The 26691-nt window shown below is 43.7% G+C and overlaps 1 protein-coding gene across 1 annotated transcript in view; it reads right to left on the bottom strand.

Annotated features, from left to right (window-relative positions):
* The window catches only part of RIMOC1 (RAB7A interacting MON1-CCZ1 complex subunit 1), a 315896-nt gene that overhangs the window by 117482 nt on the left and 171723 nt on the right, over positions 1–26691 (bottom strand). The window contains exon 4 of the mRNA XM_078675011.1: positions 13549–13686. Within this exon, the coding sequence (XP_078531137.1) occupies positions 13549–13686 (138 nt within the window). The remainder of the gene's footprint in view (positions 1–13548; positions 13687–26691) is intronic.

The following is a 26691-nucleotide window of genomic DNA, read 5'->3' as shown; positions in this document are numbered from 1 at the left end:
ACCACTGTGTATACTTTGCCTACTAGACACTCATCCTCCAAGTGAATGTGAATTCTGCCAAAAGATTTTGAGAAAACGCCAAGGGACAAAAAGCAGATTCCTTGGTCAAGGAGGAACACTGAAGGCACCATGAATCAGGACACTAAAATTCCAGTGAGCATGGGTAAGAGACTCTGTTTACCTTTATCAGACTGCCATCTCTAAAGACTCCCCTTTTGGGAGAAGAAAACAAGTTACTTACCTGTAACTCCAGTTATCCAGTATTGGTATCTTTCATAGATTCACATGCTTGAATCATCCCCCGTCGCCGAGGTGGGAGTCCCACGGTATATAATAAAGCAGTGGCAAAAGTAAATTACAGTAGTAGGCCCTATGAGAAAGCCTGAGGCCTAGATTGTACCTCATTATGCTAAAAAGACTAAAGTCTTTGCTCCAACCAATCAGCACACAGCACCCTCTAGAACCCGCTCTCCAGAGCCAGTTCTACTCGGATTTTCGTTAGCACAAGTGGGAATGAGTATCCCAAAATTAGAGAACTGACTCTCTGGGGAGGAGGGTGGGTGCATGTGAATCTATGAAAGATACCAATACTGGATAACTGAAGTTACAGGTAAGTAACTTGTTTTCTTATCCAGTATTGGGGTATCTTTCATAGATTCACATGCCTGAATCAGAATAGCAAGCAGTAAATTGAAATTGAGAAATTAAAATATATATAAAGCGCATGACTACCAAGCGGTTTCTTGGCGCTAAGGATGCAGATCAGAGGGCAGGGGAGGAGATAGGCCATTAGTGTGGGAAAGCTTGGGTAAAGAGAAGTGTCTTTAATGCTTTTCGGAACTCCAGGTAATGAGGGGCAGACCTGAGGGAAAAGGGGAGGGTGTTCCAAAAAGCAGGAGCGAGAGTGGAAAATTTAACACCTCCAGACTTCTTTTTCCTGAAGCGGGGACAGCCAAGAGAGACTGCGAGGAAGAGCGCAGCTCTCTGGTAGGAAGGTAGGCCTTAATTTCAGAGGTAATGAAGGCAGGGGCCGTCCCTGCCCGGGCCTGGAAAGTGATACAGCCCATCTTAAAAAGGGCGCGCTCCCGGATGGGCAGCCAATGCAATGCTTTAAGCAGGGGGGTGACGTGGTGAGACTTCGGAAGGTTGTAGGCAAGTCGGGCGGCCTGGTTTTGAACCAGCTCAAGTCGCCGAAGATTATATAAGGGGACACCAGTGTAGAGAACATTGCCATAGTCAAGGCGGGAAATGACCATGGCTGAAAGGATAAGTTTAAGGGCGGAGAAAGAAAAAAAACGGGAAATCCTTTGAATCGTGCGGAGGGTAAGAAAACAGGATGAGACGACTGAACTAATCTGGGAGTGCAAAGTAAGGTGAGCATTTAATTTTATCCCCAGAGTCTTGACAGAGGAAGAGGGAGAGGGAGAGGGAGAGGGGCCCAGAGAGGAGGGCCAAAACAGAGAGTTCCAGGGACTGGAGCAACCACCCGTCAAAACCAACTCAGTTTTATCAGGGTTGAGTTTCAAGTGATTGTGGTTCATCCAGTCCCTGATGAAAATCATAACAGATTGAAAGTTGTGAATGGACTCTGGGGAGGAAGATAAATTAAAAATAAGCTGGAGGTCATCAGCGTAGTTGTAGATCGTGACCTCCATCTGCTGTAGTGCAAAAATAAGAGGGGAAATGTACAAATTAAACAGAAGAGGGGACAGAAAGGACCCTTGTGGAACCCCACACTGGACCTTACAAGGTGGAGCAGAGAAGTCGGCCAGGTGAACGGCCTGAGTGCGGTCCCTCAGGAAGGACGCGAGCCAAACCAAGGCGGTTCCCCTGATGCCAGCCGCCCGACACCGGAGAGAAGAATGGAGTGGTCAACCGTGTCGAAGGCGGCGGATAAATCAAGGAGAACCAAAGCTTGGGGTTGGTTGGCGTCCGTGCCCTCTCTGAGGGTGTCCATAACAGAAAGGACAACGGACTCCGTGGAATGCCCGCGGCGGAAGCCAGCATGGCAAGGTGCTAAGCAGCCATTCTCTTCAGCGTAGGTGCTGAGCACTTTAGTAACATGGCGTTCCAAAAGTTTTCCTAGAAAAGGTAGAAGGGAAATGGGGTGGTAATTTGGAAGTGAAGAGGGGTCTGCACCGGGTTTTTTGAGAATGGGAATTATAGTCGCGGATTTGTGAGGTTGTGGGACTATGCCTTGGGCAAGGGAAGTATTGAGGAAAGTAAGAGGAGGGGAAGGGCAAGCAAGATAGATTTTTCCCAAGACATGTGCAGGACAGAAGTCAGATGGGGAGCCTGACTTTACCGTGGTGAGGAGGGACAAGAACGTCTCCCTGGTCAGGGAGGGAATGTGATCAAGGTACAACCGTGGGGGTGGGGGCTGAGGATCCAAAAAAGAGGAGGAAGGGGGAGGAATGTTTGACTTGATAGTGATGATTTTCTCCATGAAGTAGTTGTTGAGGGAGTCACAGAGGGCCTGAGAAGGGGAGGGTTTAAGGGTGACTCTGTCCGAGAAAGGCAGGTCTTGCACTATTGTGAAGATTGCTCTCGATTGGTTTTCCGCAGACAGGATTTTGGAGGAGTGAGCCAGGCAAAAGTCGGTTGCGGATGGTAGGAGACTTATTGTGGTGCACCCTCATAAGCTTATATTTAACAACCAACAATTGCAAAGTAAATGATCTACTAATAAAACATGACTAAATTCAGAAGAGTAGTCATATAGAATTCCACAGGAAAGGAATATTAGCATAACATAAACAAGCAGTCTGCAATACATGCGCTTCTTTATATCGACAAAATACTGAATAGTATACACTCATTATAAAAGGAACCAAACATTGTTACCGGAGTATGTTCTTATGGAAACAGGTGACGTAAAACCGCTTGACCAACTGCCGCATCCTTTTGGTTTGCTGATTGCAGGCAGTAATGTCTTGTAAATGTGTGGACATTTTTCCATGTCGCAGCACGGCAAATGTTCTCTAGCATCAATCCTACAAACAATGCTGTGGACGCTACAGCCCTTGTAGACTGAGACCTTACAGTCCTTTGCAGTGGTCGGTTAGCCTTAACATGGCAGAAATGGATCGCAGAGGCTATCCATCTGGCAATTGTGGCTTTAGTGACCGCTTTGCCCAGTGTAGTTGGGCCATAAGCCACAAATAGCGGATCTGACTTCCTGAAGTTCTTTGTTCTTTGAAGATAAAACTTTAAACATCGTTTAATGTCCAAAGAATGTAGTGTTCTTTCCGCCAGGGTTGTGGGATTTGGAAAGAAAACCCGCAATTTCACTGGTTCATTCAGATGAAACTGAGAAGGCACTTTGGGTATGAAAGTTGGATTTGTTCGAAGAGTGACATATTCTTGAGAAAAATGTAAGAAAGGTTCTTTGATAGTGAACACCTGAATTTCTCCTATTCTCCTGGTAGAAGTCAGGGCTAAAAGTAGGGCGACCTTCCATGTCAGGAATTTAAGGTCGGCTTTGTGGATCGGTTCGAACGGGTGCTTCATCGGCTGTGAGAGGACTGTGTTGAGTTCCCATTCTGGTGGTGAAGGTTTAACTGGAGGATAAGTCCGGAAAAGACCTCTCATGAACTGTTTTATTAGCGATGAAGAGCATAGCGATGGAGTGTTAGCCACCTTCCTGAACCTGTATAAAGCTGCTAAGTGGACCTTTATCGATGAGAAAGAAAGACCAGAACAAGCCAAATGCAAAAGATAAGGAAGGATCTTTTCCGCTTGAGCTTCAATATGGTGTAAAGAGTTTGAACACCAGGCGCAGAAACGCTTCCATTTGAGACGATACGTTTTTAATGTGCTCTGGGCTTGTGCTTTCTTCAAGATGTCTCGGCAGTCTTTAGGAATTTGAAGGTGTTGAAATTCTAAGAAGTTAGGAGCCATGCGTGGAATTTCAGCGATTGAGGGTCTGGGTGAAGTGTCTGACCCTCGTTGCGTGACAGTAGTGTTGGTGTTGGCAGAAGTTTGATCGGAGGCTCCTGAGATAGTAACATGAGCTCCTGAAACCAAAATTGACGAGGCCATCTGGGAGCAATTAGAAGGAGACGGCAGCTCTCCAACTTCATCTTGCGTAATACTCGAGGAATCAACAGGATCGGAGGAAAGGCGTAAGCATAGATCCCTGACCATCGCATGGACAGGGAATTCCCTCTTGATCCCTGTTGAGGGAATCTGCTGGCGTAATACCGGCATTACTTGTTCTGCTGGGTTGCAAATAGATCCAACATTGGTTTGCCCCAAGTCTGAAACACCTTGTTCAGTTGATTGTTGTCCAACTCCCACTCGTGGTAATCCGACGAGGACCTGCTTAGTTTGTCTGCTAGGGTATTGTGGAGGCCCCGGACGTGTTTTGCCTTGAGAGTTATGTTGTGAAGTGTCAGCCATTCCCATAACTCTTGGGCCTCTTTGGAAAGTGTAGCTGACCTTGTCCCTCCTTGTTTGTTTACATAAAACATGCTGGTGGTATTGTCCGTTCGGACCAGGACTGAGGACCCTGCTATTCTGGGAAGGAATGCTTGTAGAGATAGAAAAATGGCTCTTAACTCTAGACTGTTGATGTGGCATCGTCTGTGTTTTTGAGAACATTTGCCTTGCGCCTGTAAGTCTTGGAGATGACCTCCCCAGCCCTCCATAGACGCATCCGTTGTCAAAATAAAATCTGGAGGAGTTTGCAAGAATGTGAGACCTTGCTTCAGATTGTGTAGTTGTGTCCACCATTGAAGAGCCTCTACCAGGCGTGGGGTGACTGTGATGGTATCCTTGAAAGAGCCCGTCGCTTGCTGCCATTGAAGATGTAACTCTTTCTGTAGAGGCCGCATTTTGAGACGTGCCAATGGAATGAGATTGATGGCTGAAGAGCACATCCCCAGAAGTGACGCGAAGAGGTGAACTGAAAGTGACCTTCTTCTTGATAGTTTTATGGCCAATGCTTGTAGACCGAGTTGCCGCTCTTGAGACAAGCATGCCTTGCACTGTATCGTGTCTAGACAAGCTCCTAGGAATAGCAGGATCCTTCTCGGAATCATTTGAGATTTGCTTTTGTTGACCGTGAGGCCTAAAGATGCAAAGAGAGTGCGGCAGAGTGCAATGTTGTTCTTTACTTTGAACTTTGACGGACCCTTGACTAGCCAGTCGTCCAAGTACGGGAAAATCTGGACCCTTGATGAGCGTAGTGCTGCCGCCACCGGAGCTAGGCACTTTGTAAAAATCCTTGGAGCCGACTTGAGGCCAAATGGAAGTACTATAAGCGAAGACGAGGGGGAGGGGGACCCCTGGGCGGAGTTGTTGGAGGTTTGGTGATAAACTCCAGGGTATGTCCATGCTTTACTAGGTCCAACACCCATTGATCGAGAGTAATGTGCTGCCACTGTTGTTACAAGGCAGATATCTTCGCGCCAGCAGGGAGGGAAGGAATTGAGGTTGGCGCCCAACTGACCTCACTGTTTTCTGTGAGCGTCTCGTCCTTGATTGTTTGTGCACTTTCTTCCTCCTTGGCGAGAGAACCAGCTGTTCCGGACTGGCGATAAGAGGATTGATATTTCCGACGATATTGAGGCTGGTATTGCCTGCCTTATTGATAGTAACCTCCTCTGGAAGAGTAGCAACGTCCTCTTGTGCCTCTGAAAGATCCCTTTATACTGCAGTGAACCCAGGGATCTTGCAGTATCAGTGTCCGTTTTGATTGCTTGGAGAGCTTCGTCGATATGCTACCCAAACAGGGACTCTCCGACATATGCCATGTCCAGTATTTTCAATTGAACCTCGGGCCGAAAGGTAGTGGCCTTTAGCCAGCCCTGACATCTCAAAACAGCAGCTCCCGCCACCTGTCTAAAATGTGTTTTCGCAATGTCTAATGCGCAGTCAATAGTTACCGCAGCTGCGCGCTCTCCTTCCATTAGGATCTTGCGAGCCTCTTGCCTTCTTTCCTCCGGAATCAGATCTATGAGCCCAGCCATGTCGGACCACATTTGACGATCATAGCGCCCTAAAATCGCCAAGGAATTTGCTGCTCTGATGGATGCAGCAGCCATAGTGGAGAATATTTCACCAATAAGGTCCAAACGCCGTCTCTCCTTATCTGGTGGCGTAGTAATGGGGGTGGCTGGGTTCTTCAACCTTTGTTGCGCAGCCTGTGAAATGACCGAATCCAGCCGCGGATGACCAATGAGGCATGAACGACTGCTGAGTGGGGCACGATAATTTTTGTCAATTTGTGGTAACATGGCAGGCACAGAAGCGGGATTTTTCATCACCTTGATGCCCTCTTGCCAGGTGTAATCTATAATAGGAATGGCTCTAGACACCTTCCTAGTTTCCTCTTTAAAATCATGAAGAAAACAGCCTGTTTGCTCCACCGTCACTGGAAGCTGAAATCTATTTGCAGCGCGCTGCATAAGATTATGGAATCCACCTATATCTTCAGGTGGCGAGTCTGAAGGTTGTGGAGTTGGTGGAGACGGCATAGAAATAACGTAGTCATCCCACGGATCCGATGGAGGTATGTTAGGTAACTCTCCTTCCTCTATTTCTTCATCCGAAGAAGTGTCCGGGGTCTGTGTAGGCAAACCAGGTTGCGGAGTTTCCATGACTGGATTAGGCGGTGGAACTTGAGGTGGAGGAACCGGGACAGCAGGTTGAGCTGGTTGCAACGGAAAATGTTGTTTATAATCTGCGAGCATAACCTGTAAATCCTGAATAAGGTTTGGCGGTAAGTGACTGACCTCTGAAACCTGAGATCGCCTTTGGTATTCCGTATGATGAGGCACTACAATGTCCTCCTGATAATAATGTCCTGAATATGTATCATCTTCGTCATCATCCTGGCACTTAATATTGAGTTCAGATGGATGGTGAGCCACTCCAAAAGCTCCCTCATTGTCGTCATCCTCAAAATCCTCTTCTTCAGCATAAGATTCTAGCAAATGAGAGGGCATGAGCGGTGAGATATAAGATCCTTGTTGCCTCTGGTATGATACCAGCTGGAAGGTTTTTGAAGAGAGTGGGGTAGAGAAAGCCTGTTTTTGTAATGAAAGGCTTAATTGAAGTAGAATCCATTGGTCTTGATGGCACTGGTGACAATGGTGATTTTGCTAGCTGTAGTGACACAGTCGTCGACGATAGGACCATCGTCGACGAGATCGACGACAAAGGAATCGTCATCGATGGAATCGACGTCGACGGGAACGCCGTCGATGGAGACGGGGGCCGTCGTCGATGGACTCGACGTCGACGGAGCCGCCGTCGACGGGACGATCATCGACGGGCTAAACGTCGACGGGGCCGCCGTCGACGGACTCGTCGTCGATGGGCTCATCGTCGTTGGATGCTTTGTCGAGGAGACGGTCGTCGACGGTAGCGTAGATGACTTCGGCAGCGGGTGCTTCTTCGTCGATGAATGCTTCTTTGTCGTCAATGCTGTCGTCGACGAGGGTTCTTTTAGCCACAATACATATTTTTGTAGACAGAATAGGAGAAGTGATGGCTGTGGTGGAGAAGTAGAGATGGTAGTAACAGGTGAGGAGACAGAAGAGCTCTTATTCACGGTTTCCTTGGACGAATCTTTGGTGGCTGAGGTTCCAGAGATATTATGTGGAGATCTCTATGAAGAGCCTGAAGTGGAGTGTGAGGTTTTAGAATGCTTTCTCCCCTCACTTGAATTATCCTCTTGAGACCTCGCTCTCTTACTGGAGGTAGAGGCTCTGTCTTCATCATCCGTAGAAGAGGATTTTAGCCACCAAAGGACTCTGGCCTCCCTATCCCTTAAGGTTTTAGAAGGGAAGGTGCGGCAAATCTTAAAATTTTTAGCCTCATGTTTTGGGTAGAGGCAATAAATGCAGTCCTTATGTTGGTCATCAACATGGACTCTTTTCTTCTCGCAAGTTCTACAAGGTCTAAATAAAGCCTTCTTGTCAGACATCCTGAAGCTCTGAAGAAAAACTGAGTCAAGACTCAGGGAGACTCCCTTCCACACGACGTGCGGTGAAAATCTGAGGAGAACTGGCTCTGCAGAGAGGGTTCTAGAGGGTGCTGTGAGCTGATTGGTTGGAGCAAAGACTTTGGTCTTTTTAGCATAATGATATAGATAGACTACTACAATCTAGGCCTCAGGCTTTCTCATAGGGCCTACTACTGTAATTTACTTTTGGCAATGCTTTTTTATATACCGTGGGGCTCCCACCTCGGCGACGGGGGATGATTCAGGCATGTGAATCTAAGAAATATACCCCAATACCGGATAATTGAAAGATATCAAGGCACCACAGTCATACTTGCTCCTTTTTGCCTTCAAGATCAGATGTCGGGGACAGGTAGAGCTGCCACTTGTTCACCACTGAGAGTTGATTCAACATTGAGGCACTCAACGTTGAGTAAGTCAAGCCCTCTGATGTCTAGAGGTCCCAAGTGTACACCGTTGTTGTAAAAAAGTAGGATGTTGAGTAGCTCTCTGTCTATGTCCAAACATATGATGTCAAGTAGCTCTTTAAATCTATCAATTTATTGGATAAAAAAACTGAAGTACCGGAAGCTACAGCCAAACTTGGATTTAGATACTCCAACTAGATAAGCCCCTCGTGATTAGCTCTCGGGTTTACTTCCTTCACACAGACATTCCTCTCTCCAACTCCGTAGAGGGGTCATAATACCAACCAAAGACTATGTTTGCACAAGGAATGGTTACTCCTCTACTTTTGAGACTTGTTCCTTCCACAATACTGCCACTGTGTGGCTTGATAAATCCCAAGCTCACACTGTTCAAGTGATTACCGCTCCAAGAATATCTCATTAGCCCCACAGATGCAGGTCACATCCTTTTTCATCAAGAGCAGGCTCCCACCAAAATATCTGGCTCTCCAAAGGCAGCTTCATCATGCAGCAGACACTGATTTTGTCCACTCATGACTCAAACTCCTACAACAATTTAATTTAATTTTTAGCCTTATCATTACCATCCATTGGAAGATACTCACTTCCAACCAAAGTATTTTCAAAAGATAAACACTTTCATGATGTTGTAGTCAGAGAAGCAGCTAAACCTCATATACCTATACCTACACCACCAGCGAAGACCTCAGTTACGTTTGAGAAACTACCTAAACAAATGCTGCTTTGATTGATTGATGGGTCCAGGGACACTACCCCTGTGGTAACTGCAGCAGCTGCCACCTAACCAAGAAAAGTAGACAACTTAAATTCCGCAATGGAAGTGATTGGTAGTTCTAAGTGTCAAACCATGACATTTCAACCTCAACAAAACTTCCCTCAACCTATCATTATGTTCCGTTTGGGACTGACCATGGACTAAGACGTCGTCTTGATATATTTTGACACCCGGTATACCCTGCAAGACATTTTCCATGGCTCTTTGAAAAACGGAAGCAGCCGAGTTGAGACCAAACGGGAGGCGGGTACATTTATATGTCCCAAAGGGCGTAATGAAAGAGGTCAAATTACTGGAATCATCATCTATTTTGATCTGATAATATGCTGCCCTTAAATCTAGTGTCGGGAGCACCTCAGCACCCTCAAGTTGAGCCAAAATCTCTGAGATATTAGGAAGCGGGTATTTGTCTGCAACAACGGAACGATTGAGACTGCAAACTTCAACACATAACCTGATCTCGCCAGAAGCCTTCCGTGCTAAAACCACCAGAGCCAACCAATCGCTCGCCTCCGTTTCAACTATGATCTCTTCACTCATCAATTTCTCCAATTCATTCTGCATGGGTTTTCTTAATGCTAAGGGCACACTGCGTACCTTGCATGAGATTGGCACAGCATCAGGCTTGACGACGATTTTGTGCGTATAGTCAGAGAGACACCCTAATTTCTCACAGAAGACACCCTTGAACTGAGATTTTAAATCTTGAATTTTAGTAACACCAAGTACATCCTTGATGAGACTATCCTTACCAGAGATCTCATCTACCATCAGGTTGGCCGAATGACTAGAAGAATTTACAGTGGCATTTCTCAAAACTATACAAGGACCAGCACCTGGAACCAACATAACACCTAAATCAGCTTGGTGGAACCAACTGATAATACATTCTCCTCTACAGGATATGTACATTTTCCCAGCAGTGATCCTCCCTTTGTATTCAATCTCACCCAAAAAGTAACCAAAGAGCTTTATAGGTTGTCGTCCGTATGCTAGAGGTCTAATGACTGATTTGAAAATTTTTACACTCTTACATAAATCAGAATCATAGAATGTTTTGGGAATTAAAGTAATTTTAGCACCAGAGTCAAATAGCATATTAACATTGCGACCATTTACTCGTACACCATGTATTGGACTTTTTGATACTTTTCCAATAGAGTCCACACATTGAGTTAAAACTTGACCACAGTGGAGATCATCAGAATCAGAATCTGAAGTATTCGAAATGAATACTTCTTTTACCCGTTTGTTTTTCTTAAAATTCTTTGCTTTACATGCTTTAGTGAAATGGCCTATTTTCCCACATGTTTGACATTTCGCTGACAAAGCAGGACAAGATTTATCATTGGCCATATGGCCAACCATATGACAACGAAAACATTTAAAATAGGTGTTTTTTTTATTAGAGGACTCTTTAGGTTTGGTTTGTGCAGCAAAAAAATCTCCACTTTTGGAGGTACTAGACTTAGACAGTTTTATTAATGACTTCCTTCTTAAAAAAGAAAAGTATTCAGTACCTTTTTTTTTTTTTAAATGTGAACAGGGTCGTGTTAGGGCGTCTTCTTCCCTTCCTTTAATGTTTCTCTTTATACATTTGTGTTTCTTTTCAGAATGACAATAAGGTATTACCTTGTCACAGTGAATAATGACCGTAATAGGCATATTTAGCAACTTTGACACATTTATTCAAACACATAGTATTCCTTATGTATCAATGGTATTATACTGTCTTATGTGAGTAGGGTAGTGATCTGTGTACCCGTCCTGAAGAAGCAGCACGCTTCAAAACATATTGACACAAATACAGACATGAGGTTTTTTACATTAAATACATCAAACCTCCACCTTACAGTTTTTAATAAAACCAGCAGCGAGGTTTATTAAAACATTCTTGTAGTCCTCACTTGCCAGGTATTTTTTAACACTCACTCATCATCCACTCCTGACTCTACCACTCACACCCTCACACACTACACATAGTGGTTACATCAAGTGCTCCCGCGTACCCGCTGGTTAGTAGCACGACGCGCTACGTAGGGGTGCGCGAAGACCCCTATGATGAAGCATGACACCAAGGGCCCTTTTGGTGTGTGAGGGGTATTTAAAGAACACAATGTGCTTCCCACCAATGTAGGAAACACATCAAACCCAAGACCATATATCTTCTTGGTTATAGAAGATTGCTTCTACAAATGCCTCAGCTGTTTCTTGTGCACTCTTCCACACCACAAATAAATCATCAAGTGAATGTAACCAACAAATAACATGTTCACCCCAGGTAGTACTGTGGTCGTTGATGAGCACCTGATCCTCCCACCAGCCCGTATGTAGATAAGCATAGCTGGGGGTGAAGCAGGTACCCATCACTGTACCGCTTAGCTGCTGAAAAATCTCCTTGTTAAAAAGGAACAAAATTGTTCTCAAGGCACCATCTGGTCATAGAGAATAGCATTTTTGTGTGTTTGTATAATCAGTGTGGTCTACCCCTCAGATAGTGCTCAACTGCCTGTAATCCACCGCTGTGCTTGATGCTAGTATATAGTGAAGTCACATCAAGTGTAATTCGAAGACAGTCTTCACTCCATAGCCAATCATAAAACCTTCATCTTTGATGAATGATGGTAGGCTACTGGCGTGTTCTTGCAGAAAAAAGTTGACATACGTCAACGTGTTTCCAAAGAGGCATTCTTCAGCTGCTATAACAGGCCTTCCTTGTAGTTGAACCTAGTTTTTATGTATTTTTGGAATTAAATACAATATTGGCCTTTTTGGAAAGTCGTTCCTCAGAAAGAGATATTCATCCGGGTTGAATAAACATGCATTTCCCCACTGTGTTAATTCAGATTTAAATTGGGCCTGAACTTATTGCATACTCTTCCAACTGATTTCTGATGGAACGGTCCCCATCATTCAGTTGTTTATATGCCACAATTTTATACATCTCAAGAGGCCATAGGACAAGGTTACCTCCTTTGTCAGAGTTGTGAATAACACCTTGTTCTTGGGATTGCAGTTTCTTAATTGAGTCATGATACATTTTCTGTTGATGATCATGCTTTTTAAATGCTTTGCTCATTGCTTTATTACTTTTTTTAATTCATTGAAAACCCTCTCATTTAACAGGTTAATGGAATCTTCAGAGATATTGGTACAAAGGTGGATGCTGGTTTGAATGTATCCTTCACTGGGATATTTATTCATACATCACCATCTGAAATGTAGTAAAAGTGCCAATACACAAGAGATCCTTCATATTGTACAGCATTGTAATTGCATTTATATAGCGCTTACTACCCCTGACGAGGCGTCAACACTCTTTTTCGGCGAGTAGCAAGCTACTCCGGACCCCATAAAGGATTAGTGTTGAATTAGCATAGTGAAATATGAAAGTAATTTGAGTGGTGGATAGGTTAGTGTTAGAAGGATAGCGGAGGGATAGAAGAGGGAAAAAGTTTTGCATTTATATGGCGCTGGTTACCCCTGATGTGGTGTTGAAGTGCTTTTTTCCGCAAGGATCACGCTACTTCGGAACCCATAAAGGAATAGTGGTGAATTAGTATAGTGAAATATGAAGGTCATTTGAGTGGTGGATATTAGTCTATCACAATTTCCAAAACTCACATCAGAGATTTACTGCTTTAACCAATTGATTTGTAATGTTTCCTATTTTGGAAGGAACATATTCACCACCCCTCATAACCTATTGGGTGAAGTACTCTAATTCACTGACTATTTGTTTATGATGAAGCATTATTTGGTCACGGGAATATTGGGCTATTAGAAAAATGAAATAAGCGCCGCATAAACACACACACATATATATATATATACACATATATATATATATATATATATATATATATATGTATATATATATATATATACATATATATATATATATATATATATATATATACACACACACACAAACACAAACATATATGAAATGCAAATTTGTTTCAAACTATTTTTTTTATTGCTGGGGTTTTTGTTCCATACAAATTTATATTAGGAAACACGTTTACGCCTGAGGAGTGATAGATCTATTCCATGATAAGTAAATACGGTGGATTTGTACATATGTCAAAAAGCTTTACTAACTTGTTGCGGTGAGATAAATCAAAGCACCTCACAGCTTAGAATCGGTTGTGGAATGGTCCTCTAGAACCTTCTTACCCCCAAAAGATAAGAAAATGGGCCCACACACCCGCTGCCCTTCACTGGGGACTCAATGTGAAATGACCCCACAAGCATACCTGCTATGTTTGTAAAAGGTCCTTTCAAACAGGCCTCTTACCAAGTGGAGTGTCGAAATGACACACTCTGGGTTAATGCGGTCTAAAGAAAAAAAATCCAAAACAGACTTATACCTTGTTTAGAATGTCAGTACTGTTGTCGATCTTCTGCTCCTGCTCATTATGCCTGATGGTATGGCAATACATATACAGCAAGGCTCCTCTGCGCCAATATAGGCATTCCAATAACTCTGGAGTCAGGATGGTATGCTCCTGCAATGAAACAAATTATGCAAGAATATATGATTTAAATCAGTGCCTCACAAACGTTTTTGAACCATGACCCACTTTTTAGTTGTGTTTATGACCCATCTAGCTTTAATGGACAGGAGGCGGGTGATTTTTTAATGTAACCAAAGCATTGTGTGGTAGAGCACTGTCATTTACAGACAGCACATTTCCATGGAAATGGGCACTAAATTTGCACAGACATACAGTTTTACTGATAAAACTACAGTGTACACAAATTATAATGTGTGGAAATCAGGTTTCAGTGACTGTTTATTTGTGCATCCCCATTTAAAGTGTCTGGAATTGTTCTGGTTGTATTAAAATCTTTGTTCCCATCACACTTCAGAATAACAAAATGTGCTTAATTTTTGCCTTCCTTTCTGATGAATGTGTACATGTAGAAGAGTGAACATTTTGTTGTGTGTTACAAAAAAATAACATCCTACAGCATTTTGTTCATACTTGATGTACCCCCAGCAAGATTGTCACATAATTCACTTTTATTCTCTTTCTCTGACTGAAAAGTGAAAAGAATTTGTTAATAACTTTCCCCATACGTTAGCAGCAGAAGACAGCCTGAGATTTGAGCTCTGTCTTTGAAGAGCAGCAAATGTGACAAGATAAAGACAGATTTTAAAGGCATCTTTATGAATTGCAAGAGGGTGATTCAGCACCCATCATTGGTCATAGGAGATAGGTGAGAGAAACAAATAGTTTGAATTACATAGTGCACAGACTCCATCATCATGCCTTACAGGTGACAGTTAGGTCAGGTAATTTTTATGTAAATTAGAGAATCTTGGGTGAAACATTGTTGAGAGCTGTCGATGGAGGCGGAAGGGTTGCTTATAACTTTGATGAGGATTCCCCTGTAAGAGAACTAGGATTACAAGTGAGTAACTTCCTTCTTTTTCGCGGGATTCTCATCAATAGTCATAGCAATAACTAGAATTGTCAATCCCACAATTAGTCAGACATTAAATTAAAACAACTTCAACAATCACCGAAAATGTTCCTCAAAAAAGCCTGCCCAACTTGAGTATCTGCTCTGGAGTCTGAATCTAGACAGTAGTGTCTAGTAAAGGTTCAAACAGATCTCTAAGTAGCAGCTTTACCTATTTCTGAATTGGGAATATTTCCAAAAAGAGGTATAGTTGTAGCTTTTCACGGTACAGAATGTGTTTAAGGTCTACCAGGTTGGGGATGCTTAGCTAGTTGGTATGAAAGAAGTATAAAAGAGACTATCCATCTAGAAATTGCATATTTTGATGATGGTAACCCTGTTCTTACTGGGAAATAATAAATAAAAAGACAGTATGATTTTTGCATATCTTTAGTTTTGCAATACAATAAGATTAAGATAGACGGAAAGCTAAACACTGTCAAACACTAACCCCTAGTATATAGATCTGAGCCTAAATCCATAACCTTTTTGCTCACCATGCTGTTCAAGTTTGGGCACAGCCATATGCAAACCAGCCTTGACCCTGCTCCCCGTGGGAACAGTCCAGCCTGAACTGTCAGGCTACGTCCTCCCAGGACTGGAAACAAGCAGTAGAGAAATTTCACTAGCGAGTCTATCAAAAGGGTATTACAATTTAACCCTTGGTGGTAGAATTTGGATGCATATTCTTAGCATTTTCTGTTGTTTGCATCCGTGGACATATCTATTTGCAAGACCTCGTTGTGTAGAACCCGTACAGTGTGAATCTGCTTGTATATTCTGAACACCTGGAAGATACATCTCTGTTATTGATAAATTCCTGGCTATTAACCATTTCTATATGGCTAGAGCTTCAAGATATAGTGGTCTCAAATGGGTTCCTCCCTGCTTGTTCAGATAATACATTTTTGTTGAATTGTCTGTCTGATGAAGAAGGCAGTTTGTTGTTATTAACAGAGGAAAATACTTCAAAGCTATAAAAACAGCTCTAAATTCTAGATTGACATAAGTCTTTTTTTGTCCGACCGTACGATGTGAGCAGATGAATCTGTGATTAGCGTTTTAACTGGAAGATCCTGATGGAACGTTATTCCTGTCAGGAGATTCTTTGGTTGTTCCCACCATGTTTCCACCATTGCAGACTGTTAGAGGGTCAATATCTTTTCACAGCGGTCCGAGAATTGATTCCACTGATCTTCTAGGCATTGTTGTAAAAGCTCATGAGAAGACATGAATGTGAAACCTAAAAAATGCAAGAAGTAATTGAACCTAGTGTGGGTGTGACCTGTCTTGCCATTGGATGACGAGAGTGTAAGAGATTGTGACACTCCAGACGGATTGATGATAACCTCTCCTCCGAAGGATACAATTTTGCGGACTGTGTATCTAGTATTACTCCAAGGTATCGCATTTGTTGTATTGGGTAAGTTGTAGAATCTTTGACATTTACTCCAAAACACAAATTGCTTAGTGTTTTTAGGCAAGAATGAAAATGTTCCAATGCCTCCGTTGACGATATGCCTATTATTAGCTAGTCGTCTAGGTATGGATAGCCGAATATTTTTTGCTTCCTTAGATGGACTGTGACGACCGCCATTCATTTTGCAAATGCTCGAGGAGCTGATTTTAGTCCGAAAGGTAGAACTTTGTATTGGTAATATTTTGAGCCTACTATGAATAAAAGAAATGTTAAATGTTTCGTTATTTTCGGAATGTAAAAGAAGACTTCTTGGAGATCTATTGAAAACAGACAGTCTGCTTGCTGTAGTTGAGGACAGATCTGGTGTCATGCCAACATCCTAAATGTTTCCTTCTTTATGTACTTGTTTAGTACTTGAAGATTGAGAATGGGTCTGAATTCTTTTTTAGGCCTTTTTTTGCACCAGAAAATAATGGGAATATATTCCAAATTCCCTGTTGTGGTAAGGAACCTCCTACACAGCATATTTCTACAAAAGATTGTAGGTTTTCTTCTGCAGTAGATCTTTTTGATATGCCAATAGTGTGACTGATGAAACAAAAAGAGCTGGGTACAATACACAAGACAGATGTCTGTTGCTATAAAATGCCATTCTTCAAGATGGCTGACAGATACTTCTACTCCACCGTAGTTTCTGACAGCGAGGGGGAGAATTAGTGAATAATTGTTTAGTCAGGGGTTTCCCTGCAGACGCAGATTGTTGCTTTCGACCTCCTCTACTTCTGGAGGATTTACAAGGATGGTAGGGTTGTCTCTGTTGTTACTGCTGGTGAGACCAGGGAGATCCTAAACCCTCTGAGGGAAGTATCTTCTATGGTAGGGGCTGTACCTCCTACTGTGTTCTTTTAGTTTCTCTAGAACAATCACCTTCAAAGTTTCTATTTTGGTCTTCATGCAGGACATTTTGTCGTCTGCACAAAACCCAAAGAGTGTATTTTCAGAAAAAGACAAATTCAGAATCTGTTTTTTTGTGCTTCTGGTTTGGGTCAGTCTGAGCCAAGACTTTGTGCACAGATTCCATGACAATAGCCATGATCAGTCAGATCTAAAGGTTCACCTACAGCACCTATTATCTGGTTAGATTGCAGGCAGCCCTCCTTTAGAATCTCCTGAAAGTCCTCTCTGTCCTCTTTTGGGAGCTTTTCTGTATATTGTAGTAGTGAATCCCACAGAGATCTATCATACCTTCCCAGAAGAGCAGAAGCACAAGCAGCTTTCATCATATATGCCGATGTTCCACACAACTTTTTCCCCAGTGCATCTATGTGTTTGCTCTCTTTATCCAGTTGTATGGAAAAGGAAGGATAACAGTAGGAGATTTCTGTGCAGCTCCTACAATCACTGGAGGAGGGTCTGCTCTAAGCAACAGTGTATCCTGGCCAGGAGGCATATATTTTATAATACGTCTAGATGGAGCAGACTTCAATAATGCAGGCGTGAGAAATAATTGAATCGCAGGTTTGAAAAGACCAGGCATTAGAGGATGTAAGGGGCTCTGTGATGTAAAGTATCTAAGATAACAGAAATTAATTAGAGTAGGCACATCAATGTATACTTTTGCTGGCCCTCTTATTAATACCTTGTTAAAGGTGAAAAGTTCCTACATTGGAGAGACTTTTGCCAAATAAATAAATAACCTCTGAACAACGAGCAAGTAGTGGTTGTCCAATGATCTTCTGTGCCGTGATTTTGACCTCCTGTTTAATCTTCTAGAATGTCTGGATGTTGATCTGCTTTTTGATTTTTTCCTACATCTTTTTTTCCCTGATCTGGAGTGATGATGTCCTGAACTCCTAGATCATTGTAGAATTCTATGTGGTGAAGTCGTGAGTTGTGGGCTTCTCAGGGGACCTGCTGGAGCAGTAGGTGACGTAGTATTAGGTGATGTGTCAGGAGAGAAGTGAGCCGATGCTGATCTCCTGAGTGATACTGTACCTGAGAAATTAATCTCAGGTATGACCTGCAATGGAGAATAGGAGCGGGAGTACTTAGAGTCAGATGTCTGTGGTACACTATGTTGTAAACTCTGGAGCTAGCTTGGCAAGACATTTAAGGTGGATTAAGATCTAGCTCTTGATGTAGAGCAACTTCTTTATTCAGTGGCAAATGGTGATTTGTTGGTAAGGATACCGTTGTATGTTTCAACGTCGAGTGTATGATGTCTTTCAATGTTGTTTTTGACATCGAGATGTGTTTTGATGGCCTGTTGCCGGTGACTTTGTCACTGAAGGGTGCTTCCACAGCGACCGTCGAGAGTACTTTGATGTTGAGTAATGAGTCGACTGGGTCTTCTATGGCATACCTGTTGACAGCAAACACGCCGGCAGCTTTTCCGTCCTCTACATCATGCTTCTCATGCCGATCTGGAACATCACCTCTTCCTATGATGGTGTCTCTCTCTGGATATTCCTCTATGAGAGTCCTTGGAGCTAGCAGAGAGCAATTTGGAAGAAGGATTAACTTTCCCAAAGACTTTTGGTGACGCAGCTGCTGTATCTTGCCTTCTCTCTTGGAGGCCATACAGCCTGACTTTTTTGTGTCAGGATGTTGATCTCCCAGAAGGCAAACCATACAAACACAGTAAGGATCTGTCAGAGTCTTTTGCTTTCCAGAGGAAGAGCACTTTGCAAAGAGTGAAGTATTTCTGATAAGAAAATAACCTGTTTTCTGTCAGAAAAAGATGTACCTGCATTCTAAGCACTAAATAATGTAGAATGACTGGCAATAGAAAATAATTTGGAAACGTTTTCCAATATTTGTAAGTTAAAAAGGCAGAGCTCAGTGCCCCAAAATCCTGTCTTTAGGAACCGAAAATAATTAACTGATCTGTCACTTTAGGGGCATGATGGGATAAGGGGTCTATTGTGAGGTTCTTAAAGGCACAGTGACCGTTTTCTCTACAATGCTTTGCATTGCAGCCTATTGGCTAACAATGTCACCCATTCCCTTTCCTTTTAGAAAACTTTTGAGAAAGATTTTCTATGCTCATTATTTTATTAGTGACTCAGTTCTAGGTAATTGGTTTTAAAAAAAAATGAAAATTCAATTACATCTGGCAATTTTTATCATTTCTTTAGGCTGCAAAACATGTATGTAAGGTGTTGTACAAAGTTTGTTATACATATATGTATCATTTTTTAAGTGCTGTGGGATTCTCGCACATGGACAGGACTAATCAATGAATAGGACTATTGATGAGGACCCCCTGGTAGAGAAGTTTCTTTTCATAGCATTTTTAGTTGGTGCTCTTTTGATGTTTTGGTGGTATAGATGGAGGAATGGTTTTGAAATGAATAAAGTATGCATGAGATACAATAATACCTGTTTTTGAGATGGTAGGCTAGTCTTCCAAGTGAAGAGTCAGGGCTCCCCCAGCAGCAGTGGGGACCGGGGGAGGATGGAGTAAACGGTTGAAAGGCCGTCATTGTCTCCCCAGTGAATGCCTTCCACTTTTGGTCATTGAAGACTTTGGAGTAGCTCTCTTAAATCTTGCCTGTTTCTTCTGACATTTATATTTTTGCCCTTGATGATATTATTGGCAGGATTGGTAGGGTCAGTAAGGTCTTCTTTGCCTAGGCTTGAATTGTTTGAAGATTTTTTTTCTCCTCCTTTAGGCCAAATGTATACAGGATTTCTGCTGCATCTTTAGTATTTAATCGCCTGCTTGTTGGCCAAATGATGAGGAACCTGAAAATGGTAGATTAGCTGCCTTCAATTGAGGGTCTGGTTTTAATGAAGTCAAGCGAAGCTAGAATGAGCTACTGATGGCCACACCATTGCAATAAGAAGCTGAGGCCAGATCTGCAGAATCTACTGCTGCACTAATTATTTGGCTGGAAAGCAACAAACTCTGATTCTATTGTTCCAAGTAATCTTTTTGCCGATGTTTTGGCAAATCATCTATAAAAGACTTCATACAGTCCTTTATTTCTCTTTGTATCGAAATGGGCAGTGGCACTCACATTTTCTAAGGTGATTTGCAGTTACCACATACCTCTTTTTGAGCTAAGTCCCATTGCTTACTTCTTTCCGGAGGTGCAGTAGTTTCCAGACCTGAAGGATGGTGCCGTTTGACTGGAGTGACAATAGTTGAGTCTGGGTGACACTCATTTTAGGCAGTCCAGATCTTGATAGCAGCTTTATATTTCTTTATTAGTTTTTGAGTGGCCGACTTAATCGTTACAGGAATTATGAACTTCTCCTGAGCTATATCCAAAAGTCTTGATACAAAAAGGAGCAGGGGATTTGGAGCTGCTCTTGACTTATGTGCCTTGAGGATGATTGAAACAGCTGGTTTTGAAGTCTCCACTGAAATATTTAGTTTCGATGCAACCCGTGCTAAAATCTCATTAAAATTGTTAATGTCATCCATGGATGATGCATGAAAAGGAGAAGCTGCATGGGATGTCGGAATGTATGACAAATAGGTATCATTGGTGTTTGAAAAGGAAGATGTTGATGGAGATACATCATCCCTTCTTTGTTGGGAGTATGTCTACAAGATGATGGCAGCCTCGGTAGAAGAAGGCGTGGAGGAGACTTGATGTTGCCTTAGAAAGCATCCAAGGAGGTTATAGTTGTAGAGGACAAAGAATTTGCTGAACTGGATCTTTAAACTGTATAATAGGTCTGATAGGTTTGAAGGGCAAAGGATGCAGGTTCAGTGTTATAGGCGGTCTCATCTTTTGTGAAGGCTTGTTTGCAGCCTGTACCTCAGTATTTGGTTTTTCTTATCAAGTATGATGGTGGAGATGGTGATGAGACTGCCATCAGAGTGCCGCGTGAAGATTGAGTAGGTTATAGAGAAAGGCATACCATAAATGAACAGTGAGATATCTATAGAGTTGAATGAGGAGAATCCACTTTGACATCTAGGGAATCCTCTTGCTGTTGTTTCCTTGTCGTGAATGATGGAGATTTCAACAGGGAATGACACTCTGCAGGGGGTCGACGAACCAGTGGATGTCTAGTGGCAATTTCTTATGAACGCCGGTGACAACACCTGCTGGTAATGTCCTGACAGAGAAAGGGATCGGCAATGAGGCTTTGACATTCATGGCAATCTTATTGTCTCCAACGACATTGTCTTCACGGTCAATGAAGACGTATGTTGAGACCGATGATCCTTCTTTCTAATCGTGTGATGGTAGCCCACCTTTGAATGCGAACACATAAGGGCTGAGACTCAACATTGACAGTCTTCAAGCAAATTGTGGAAGATGCCTATAGAGATGACATAGACGGTGAGCATGTTCACCTCGTCTTTACTCTGATGATCTCCCTCTTGAGAAGCCCTTATCAAAGTGCGATTCCTTAGCCAAAGATGCCTGAGAAGTAGTGTTTTCTCTTCTTAAGCCTCATATTTTGAAGCATCCCTCCAAGTCTGGTGTCCTTCATGTCCTTAGGAGTCCTTTTGAACACTTTTGGCAGATACTGCAGTCTTTTACAGAATGAGACAGAGGAAGAGACACAACACAGAACTCATGAGGATCTGAGACTGCTTTCTTTCTACCACAAGAGGGACACGTCTTATAGGCATTTTGAAAAGAAAAGAATCTCCAAAGGTGGTGTAATGGACTGAGTATCAGGTTTAGACTGAAGAGGAGACGATGGTTTCAAAGGCAGTCTTTGCGGTTTGGTTGTTGTGGATTAAGGAAAACATGTATTGTAATTGGCAAGTATGAGCCAAAGGTCTTTACAAAATGTAACTGGTACTGGAACTATGGGCTCATTTGTGGAATGCACAGTTTGCTTACGCCGGCCATGTGGTGTTCCTCACAGGATCGATATGAAACCCTGGGATTAGGATCTTCCCCATACTCCTTGTTAGGTTCTGTTGGGCTTTCGGCTTGCCCAAAGAGACCTTCATCATCAGATTCTTCCAAGTCCAGAAGGGATTGAGGAGGATATGGAGAATCCTTTCTTGGAGAGGTATACTTAGGAATCATTGTAATGGGAATGTCTTTCACAAATATCAGTGTGATTCTCAAAGTTTTTAGTTTCCTTGACAATGGTCATCCAAGGTGTAGGGGGACCAACCGTCCGCACATTTCACAGACCGTCAGTAATTTGGATCTCACGTCCGTTGTCCTAGACAATCCCTTTTACGGACGCCTTTTGTCCGTAATTTGGGGCTTTGGCGAACATCACTGTTTCCCTGCCAGAAGCCTCAGCTCCCTGATGGGGCCGCCTCACACTCTTTTTATTTATTTATTTTTACCATTTGTAGAGAACACTGTAACCCTGCGGGCATCCTGCCGCTGAGACAGCAAAAAAGGACGGGAATACTAGACAGTTGAGCTAGATGGGCGCCACTGATATAAAGTTAAAGACACAAGGGTCAGACTTTGGGGAAGAGCCAGATGTGCCCTTCCGTGTGCGTCGGTTCAGACACCCATTGTCTCAGGTAATCGCAAGACTGAGTAAAGTTGTTAAATGCTGTGTCCATCCTACCATTGGCCCACAGATTGAAATCTCCCAAGACGATAAGTCTAGTATGGGTGAGGGCCATATTATTAAATACATTGATCAGCTCATGCTGTTGTTGCGCGTTCATTACCCCCGGTGGTCTGTAACATACCATACCCGTAAGGGGCTGTCCTGACGGCTCTTTAACGGAACATCCTAAGAGCTCCGCGCCAGAGACTTCGTCAATGTCTAAATGGGAGATATTCAGGGTTTCTTTGAAGATAATTCCAGTCCCACCTCCCACGACCCCCAGATCTGGGTTTATTAAAGGCCCTGTATCCCACTGGGCATGCAGGATCAAACTCCATCTCCAGCCCTTCCGTGGTCCAGGTCTCTGTCATAAACAGGATGTCAAGGCTATGTATCTCTACCAGCAATTGTATTTCTGTGGTGTGCTTGGGGAGAGATATTACATTGAGTAGGCCACAGTTTAGAGCACCATGTCCCAGTGGGCCGGACGCCATCCCAACCACGTTGCCTGGCACCCGCTTACTAAGTCCATCATCGTTTTGGGTGTAACTATTTGAACTCCGAGTGGGCGACCATATGAGAGACATGCTCTGTGGGAGAGGCAACAGGCAGTTAGTACAGGAGGCTACTAGACCTTCTCTGTATTTGTCCGGTGACAGCCAAGGGCAATTTCACTCTTCCCGCGTAGGGTTAAGGTTCAAGAGGAAGTCTCTGGAATAGCATATCCTCTCTGGAGCAAGAGGAAAAGGGGGACTGGCCCTAAGCCCGGTCCGAGCGCGGACGGGCGCAGACGGGCTTGCCTTTGGGTGCCTTCAGCACGCCGCCGGCGCGTCCGCTGCGCGCGTCCGCTGCGCGCGTCCGGCAAGCCATCTGCCTTTAATCCCAATGCCCCCGGAAGTGACGCAGTCAAGGGGAGGAGCTATTTCCCTCCACTCAATCGGTCCGCGAAGACCGTGGTGGACCGGGGACCCACTAATCCCTAAAGTGCGAGTGCAAGGTGGGAGCAATATTTTAAAAAGTCCTCAGTTAGCAGCTATGTTAAAAGCAAAACAGGTCTGCCCTCCGGCGCGCGTTTGCTGTCTCTGCGCGTCTGGCAGCCTTCCCCCTTTGACCCCAATGCCCCCGGAAGTGACGCAGTCAAGGGGAGGAGCTATGTCCCTCCACTCAATCGGTCTGCGAAGACCGTGGTGGACCGGGGACCCACTAAGCCCTAAAGTGCGAGTGCAAGGTGGGAGCAATATTTTAAAAAGTCATCAGTTAGCAGCTAAGTTAAAAGCAAAACAGGTCTGCCCTCCAGCGTGCGTTTGCTGTCACTGCGCGACTGGCAGCCTTCCCCCTTTGACCCCCAATGCCCCCGGAAGTGACGCAGTCAAGGGGAGGAGCTATGTCCCTCCACTCAATCGGTCCGCGAAGACCGTGGTGCACTCTGAGCACAAGAACAGCTCCACAACGCCCATTGTCTTTTATTTCTGCGGCTAATTGCCACATACAGAATGACAATGGGCCAGTCTGGGCTCTTACAGCATGTGGTGAGCCTCCTCCTGCCTCGGTCTAAGGCAATCAGGTGGAAGAAATGCACAAAGACACCCATGCTGCTAGGTGAAAAACAATTCATGAAAAGGTGGTGAAAGAAGTTTAAAAAAAGGTTTATGGGTCTTTCACGGTTTCATTTTATTTTTAATTTTTATTTATATTCTTGTATAGCGCTGGACTCGACCCCCGAAGGGGTATCTCCGTGCTTGGTTCGCCGTAGATGCCTAAAGCTGAGTCAAGAGGTGCACAAGAAAATTAAGCTGTCAGGAATAAATGAGTTTTCAATGATTTCCTAAAGGCCGGATAGTTATTATTTTGCCTCAGAGAAAACCTGAGTGTGTTCCATAGGGTGGGGCCCTTATAAGAAAGTGCTCGACCACCCTGTCTTGCCTTCCTAACTAAAGGGATCTGAAGCAGCAGTTGATTACTAGACCGCAGGAGGCGTCCAGGCTTAAAGATGTTAAATTTTTCAGCCAAATATTTAGGACCCGAACCAAAAAGGCTTCTGTGTATAACACAGCTGATTTTAAACTTTACCCGCTGGCGAATGGGCAGCCAGTGAAGTTTCTTCAGTAGGGGACGTGAAGGTGATCTAGGTGGGGCATTGAGGACCAATCTTGCCGCAGTATTTTGAACCACTTGCAGTCTGTTGGGCTGATCTTCGTTGGCAGATATAAAAAGGCCATTACAATAGTCCAACCGGCTGACTACAAGGGCTTGGACAAGAGTCTTTCTGTAACTGTCAGGCAAAAACGGAAACACGCGTCTCAGGAGTCCGATCACCCAAAAGCAGGACCCAGCCACCTGGTTCGCGTGTTCTTTTAATAATAATGCCTGGTCCAGCCGCACGCCTAGGTTCTTCACTGTCTGCTTTGGACATGGAACAGGACCTAACTCCAATGGCTACCATTCCGGTGACCACAGGAGGAGGGCTTCCCCAAAGAGCATGACCTCGGATTTGCCCACATTACATTGTAGGCAATTCGAGGCCATCCAGTCAGACACCGCTCTCATACCTTCGGCAAAGAGATGTTTAATTGCAGGAGTGAGGGTCTGGAATGGAAACAAAAGCTGAGTGTCATCAGCATACAACACTGGAATGAACACATATGCTCTCACAATGTCAGCTAAAGGGGCCACATACACGTTGAAGAGTGTGGGGCTTAAACATGAGCCTTGTGGGACCCCCTTAGTGAGCTCCCTAAAGGTGGAATGATGGGAGCCCAATCTGACACTTTGTGAGCGGCCTGATAGAAAACTTTCAAGCCAGGACAGAGCCAAGCCTCCTATCCCCACCTCCTGCAGACGACCGAGAAGAATTTCATGTGATACCGTGTCAAAGGCAGCGGACAAATCTAACAGCACCAGAATCATAGAGCCTCCTCTATCCAGTGCCATCCTGATGGTATCTGTCATGGAGAGGAGAGCTGATTTGGTGCTGTAGTTGGGTCTAAACCCAGATTGAGTATAGTCAAGACCCCCCGATGCCTCGATGTAATTAAACAAATGGGTATTCACATGCTTCTCGGTCATCTTGCTTAAATATGGCAGAAGGGAAATGGGGCGGAGGTTGGATAGGTCTGTCCAGGGTAAGGCCGAGTTCTTACGAATGGTTTTCACTACAGCTTTCTTCTAATCTTGGGGTACCTGTCCTTCCTTCAGGGAGAGATTCATCACAGTCTGAATCATGGGCCAAAGCAGGTTGCCTAAGGAGGGGATCATTTTGGCGGGTAGAAAATCCGCAGGAGACCCTGTTTTATTATGGATGATCAGGGAACTAATATCAGATTGGCTAACCTCCGGAAAAACAGTCAGTGTACCACCATTATATGTTGAAGACAGTGGGGGGGGGGGGGAGGGGTGTACAAATGATGTTATTTTTTGGTCTAACAGCTTGTGTGATTTTGCTATAAATCAGCTCTATTTTATTTTCAAAGAACAGAGAGATGTCATCACACAAAATTTGGGAGAAATCATTAGGGCTTTCACAGGCTATGGGTTTTACAAAAGTCTGAAGGATCCTATAGAGTTCCTTAGATGAGTTGCCCGCTTCTGCCAACTGTGAAGTAAGACAGTTCTTCCTTGCCAACCTGATACTTTTGTGATAGGTAGATAGGGCATCTGAGTATTTTATCCTACTCTCCTCATTGTGAGTTTTTCTCAAAAAATGTTCACGTTTCCTGCATCCCTGTTTCTCCAATCTAAGTTGTTCAGTATACCACACCTCATGTTTGGAGGTGGAGTATTGTTTGTGTTTCATCATTTTAAAACGGACACATTTTCACTGTTATACTGAACGAAGCCATGGTTACAGCTTTTTTTTTTATGCAACTTGCAACCATTAACAAAGCCAATAGTTCTGACTTGCGGGTGTAACTCTACTTGTTGTGTTATATATCTGGATGCAATGACAGAAGCAGCAGATTACCAGTTGAGCGGCACACTATGCAAAGCACAGATTTTTAGCTTAGGTATTTTAAGCCATGCCCTTAATTACATCGAACACCTCCTTTGGAGAGCCCCCCTCCAGTTTTTTCATCCCACTTAAAGCCCTGGAAACACCACCATGTCACAGTGGTACTGTGCATCATGC

Source organism: Lissotriton helveticus, chromosome 2_1 (genome assembly GCF_964261635.1).
Source record: "Lissotriton helveticus chromosome 2_1, aLisHel1.1, whole genome shotgun sequence".
NCBI lineage: Eukaryota > Metazoa > Chordata > Amphibia > Caudata > Salamandridae > Lissotriton > Lissotriton helveticus.
The sequence above is the reverse complement of the archived record's forward strand: the minus strand, read 5'-3'. Positions and strand labels throughout refer to the sequence as shown.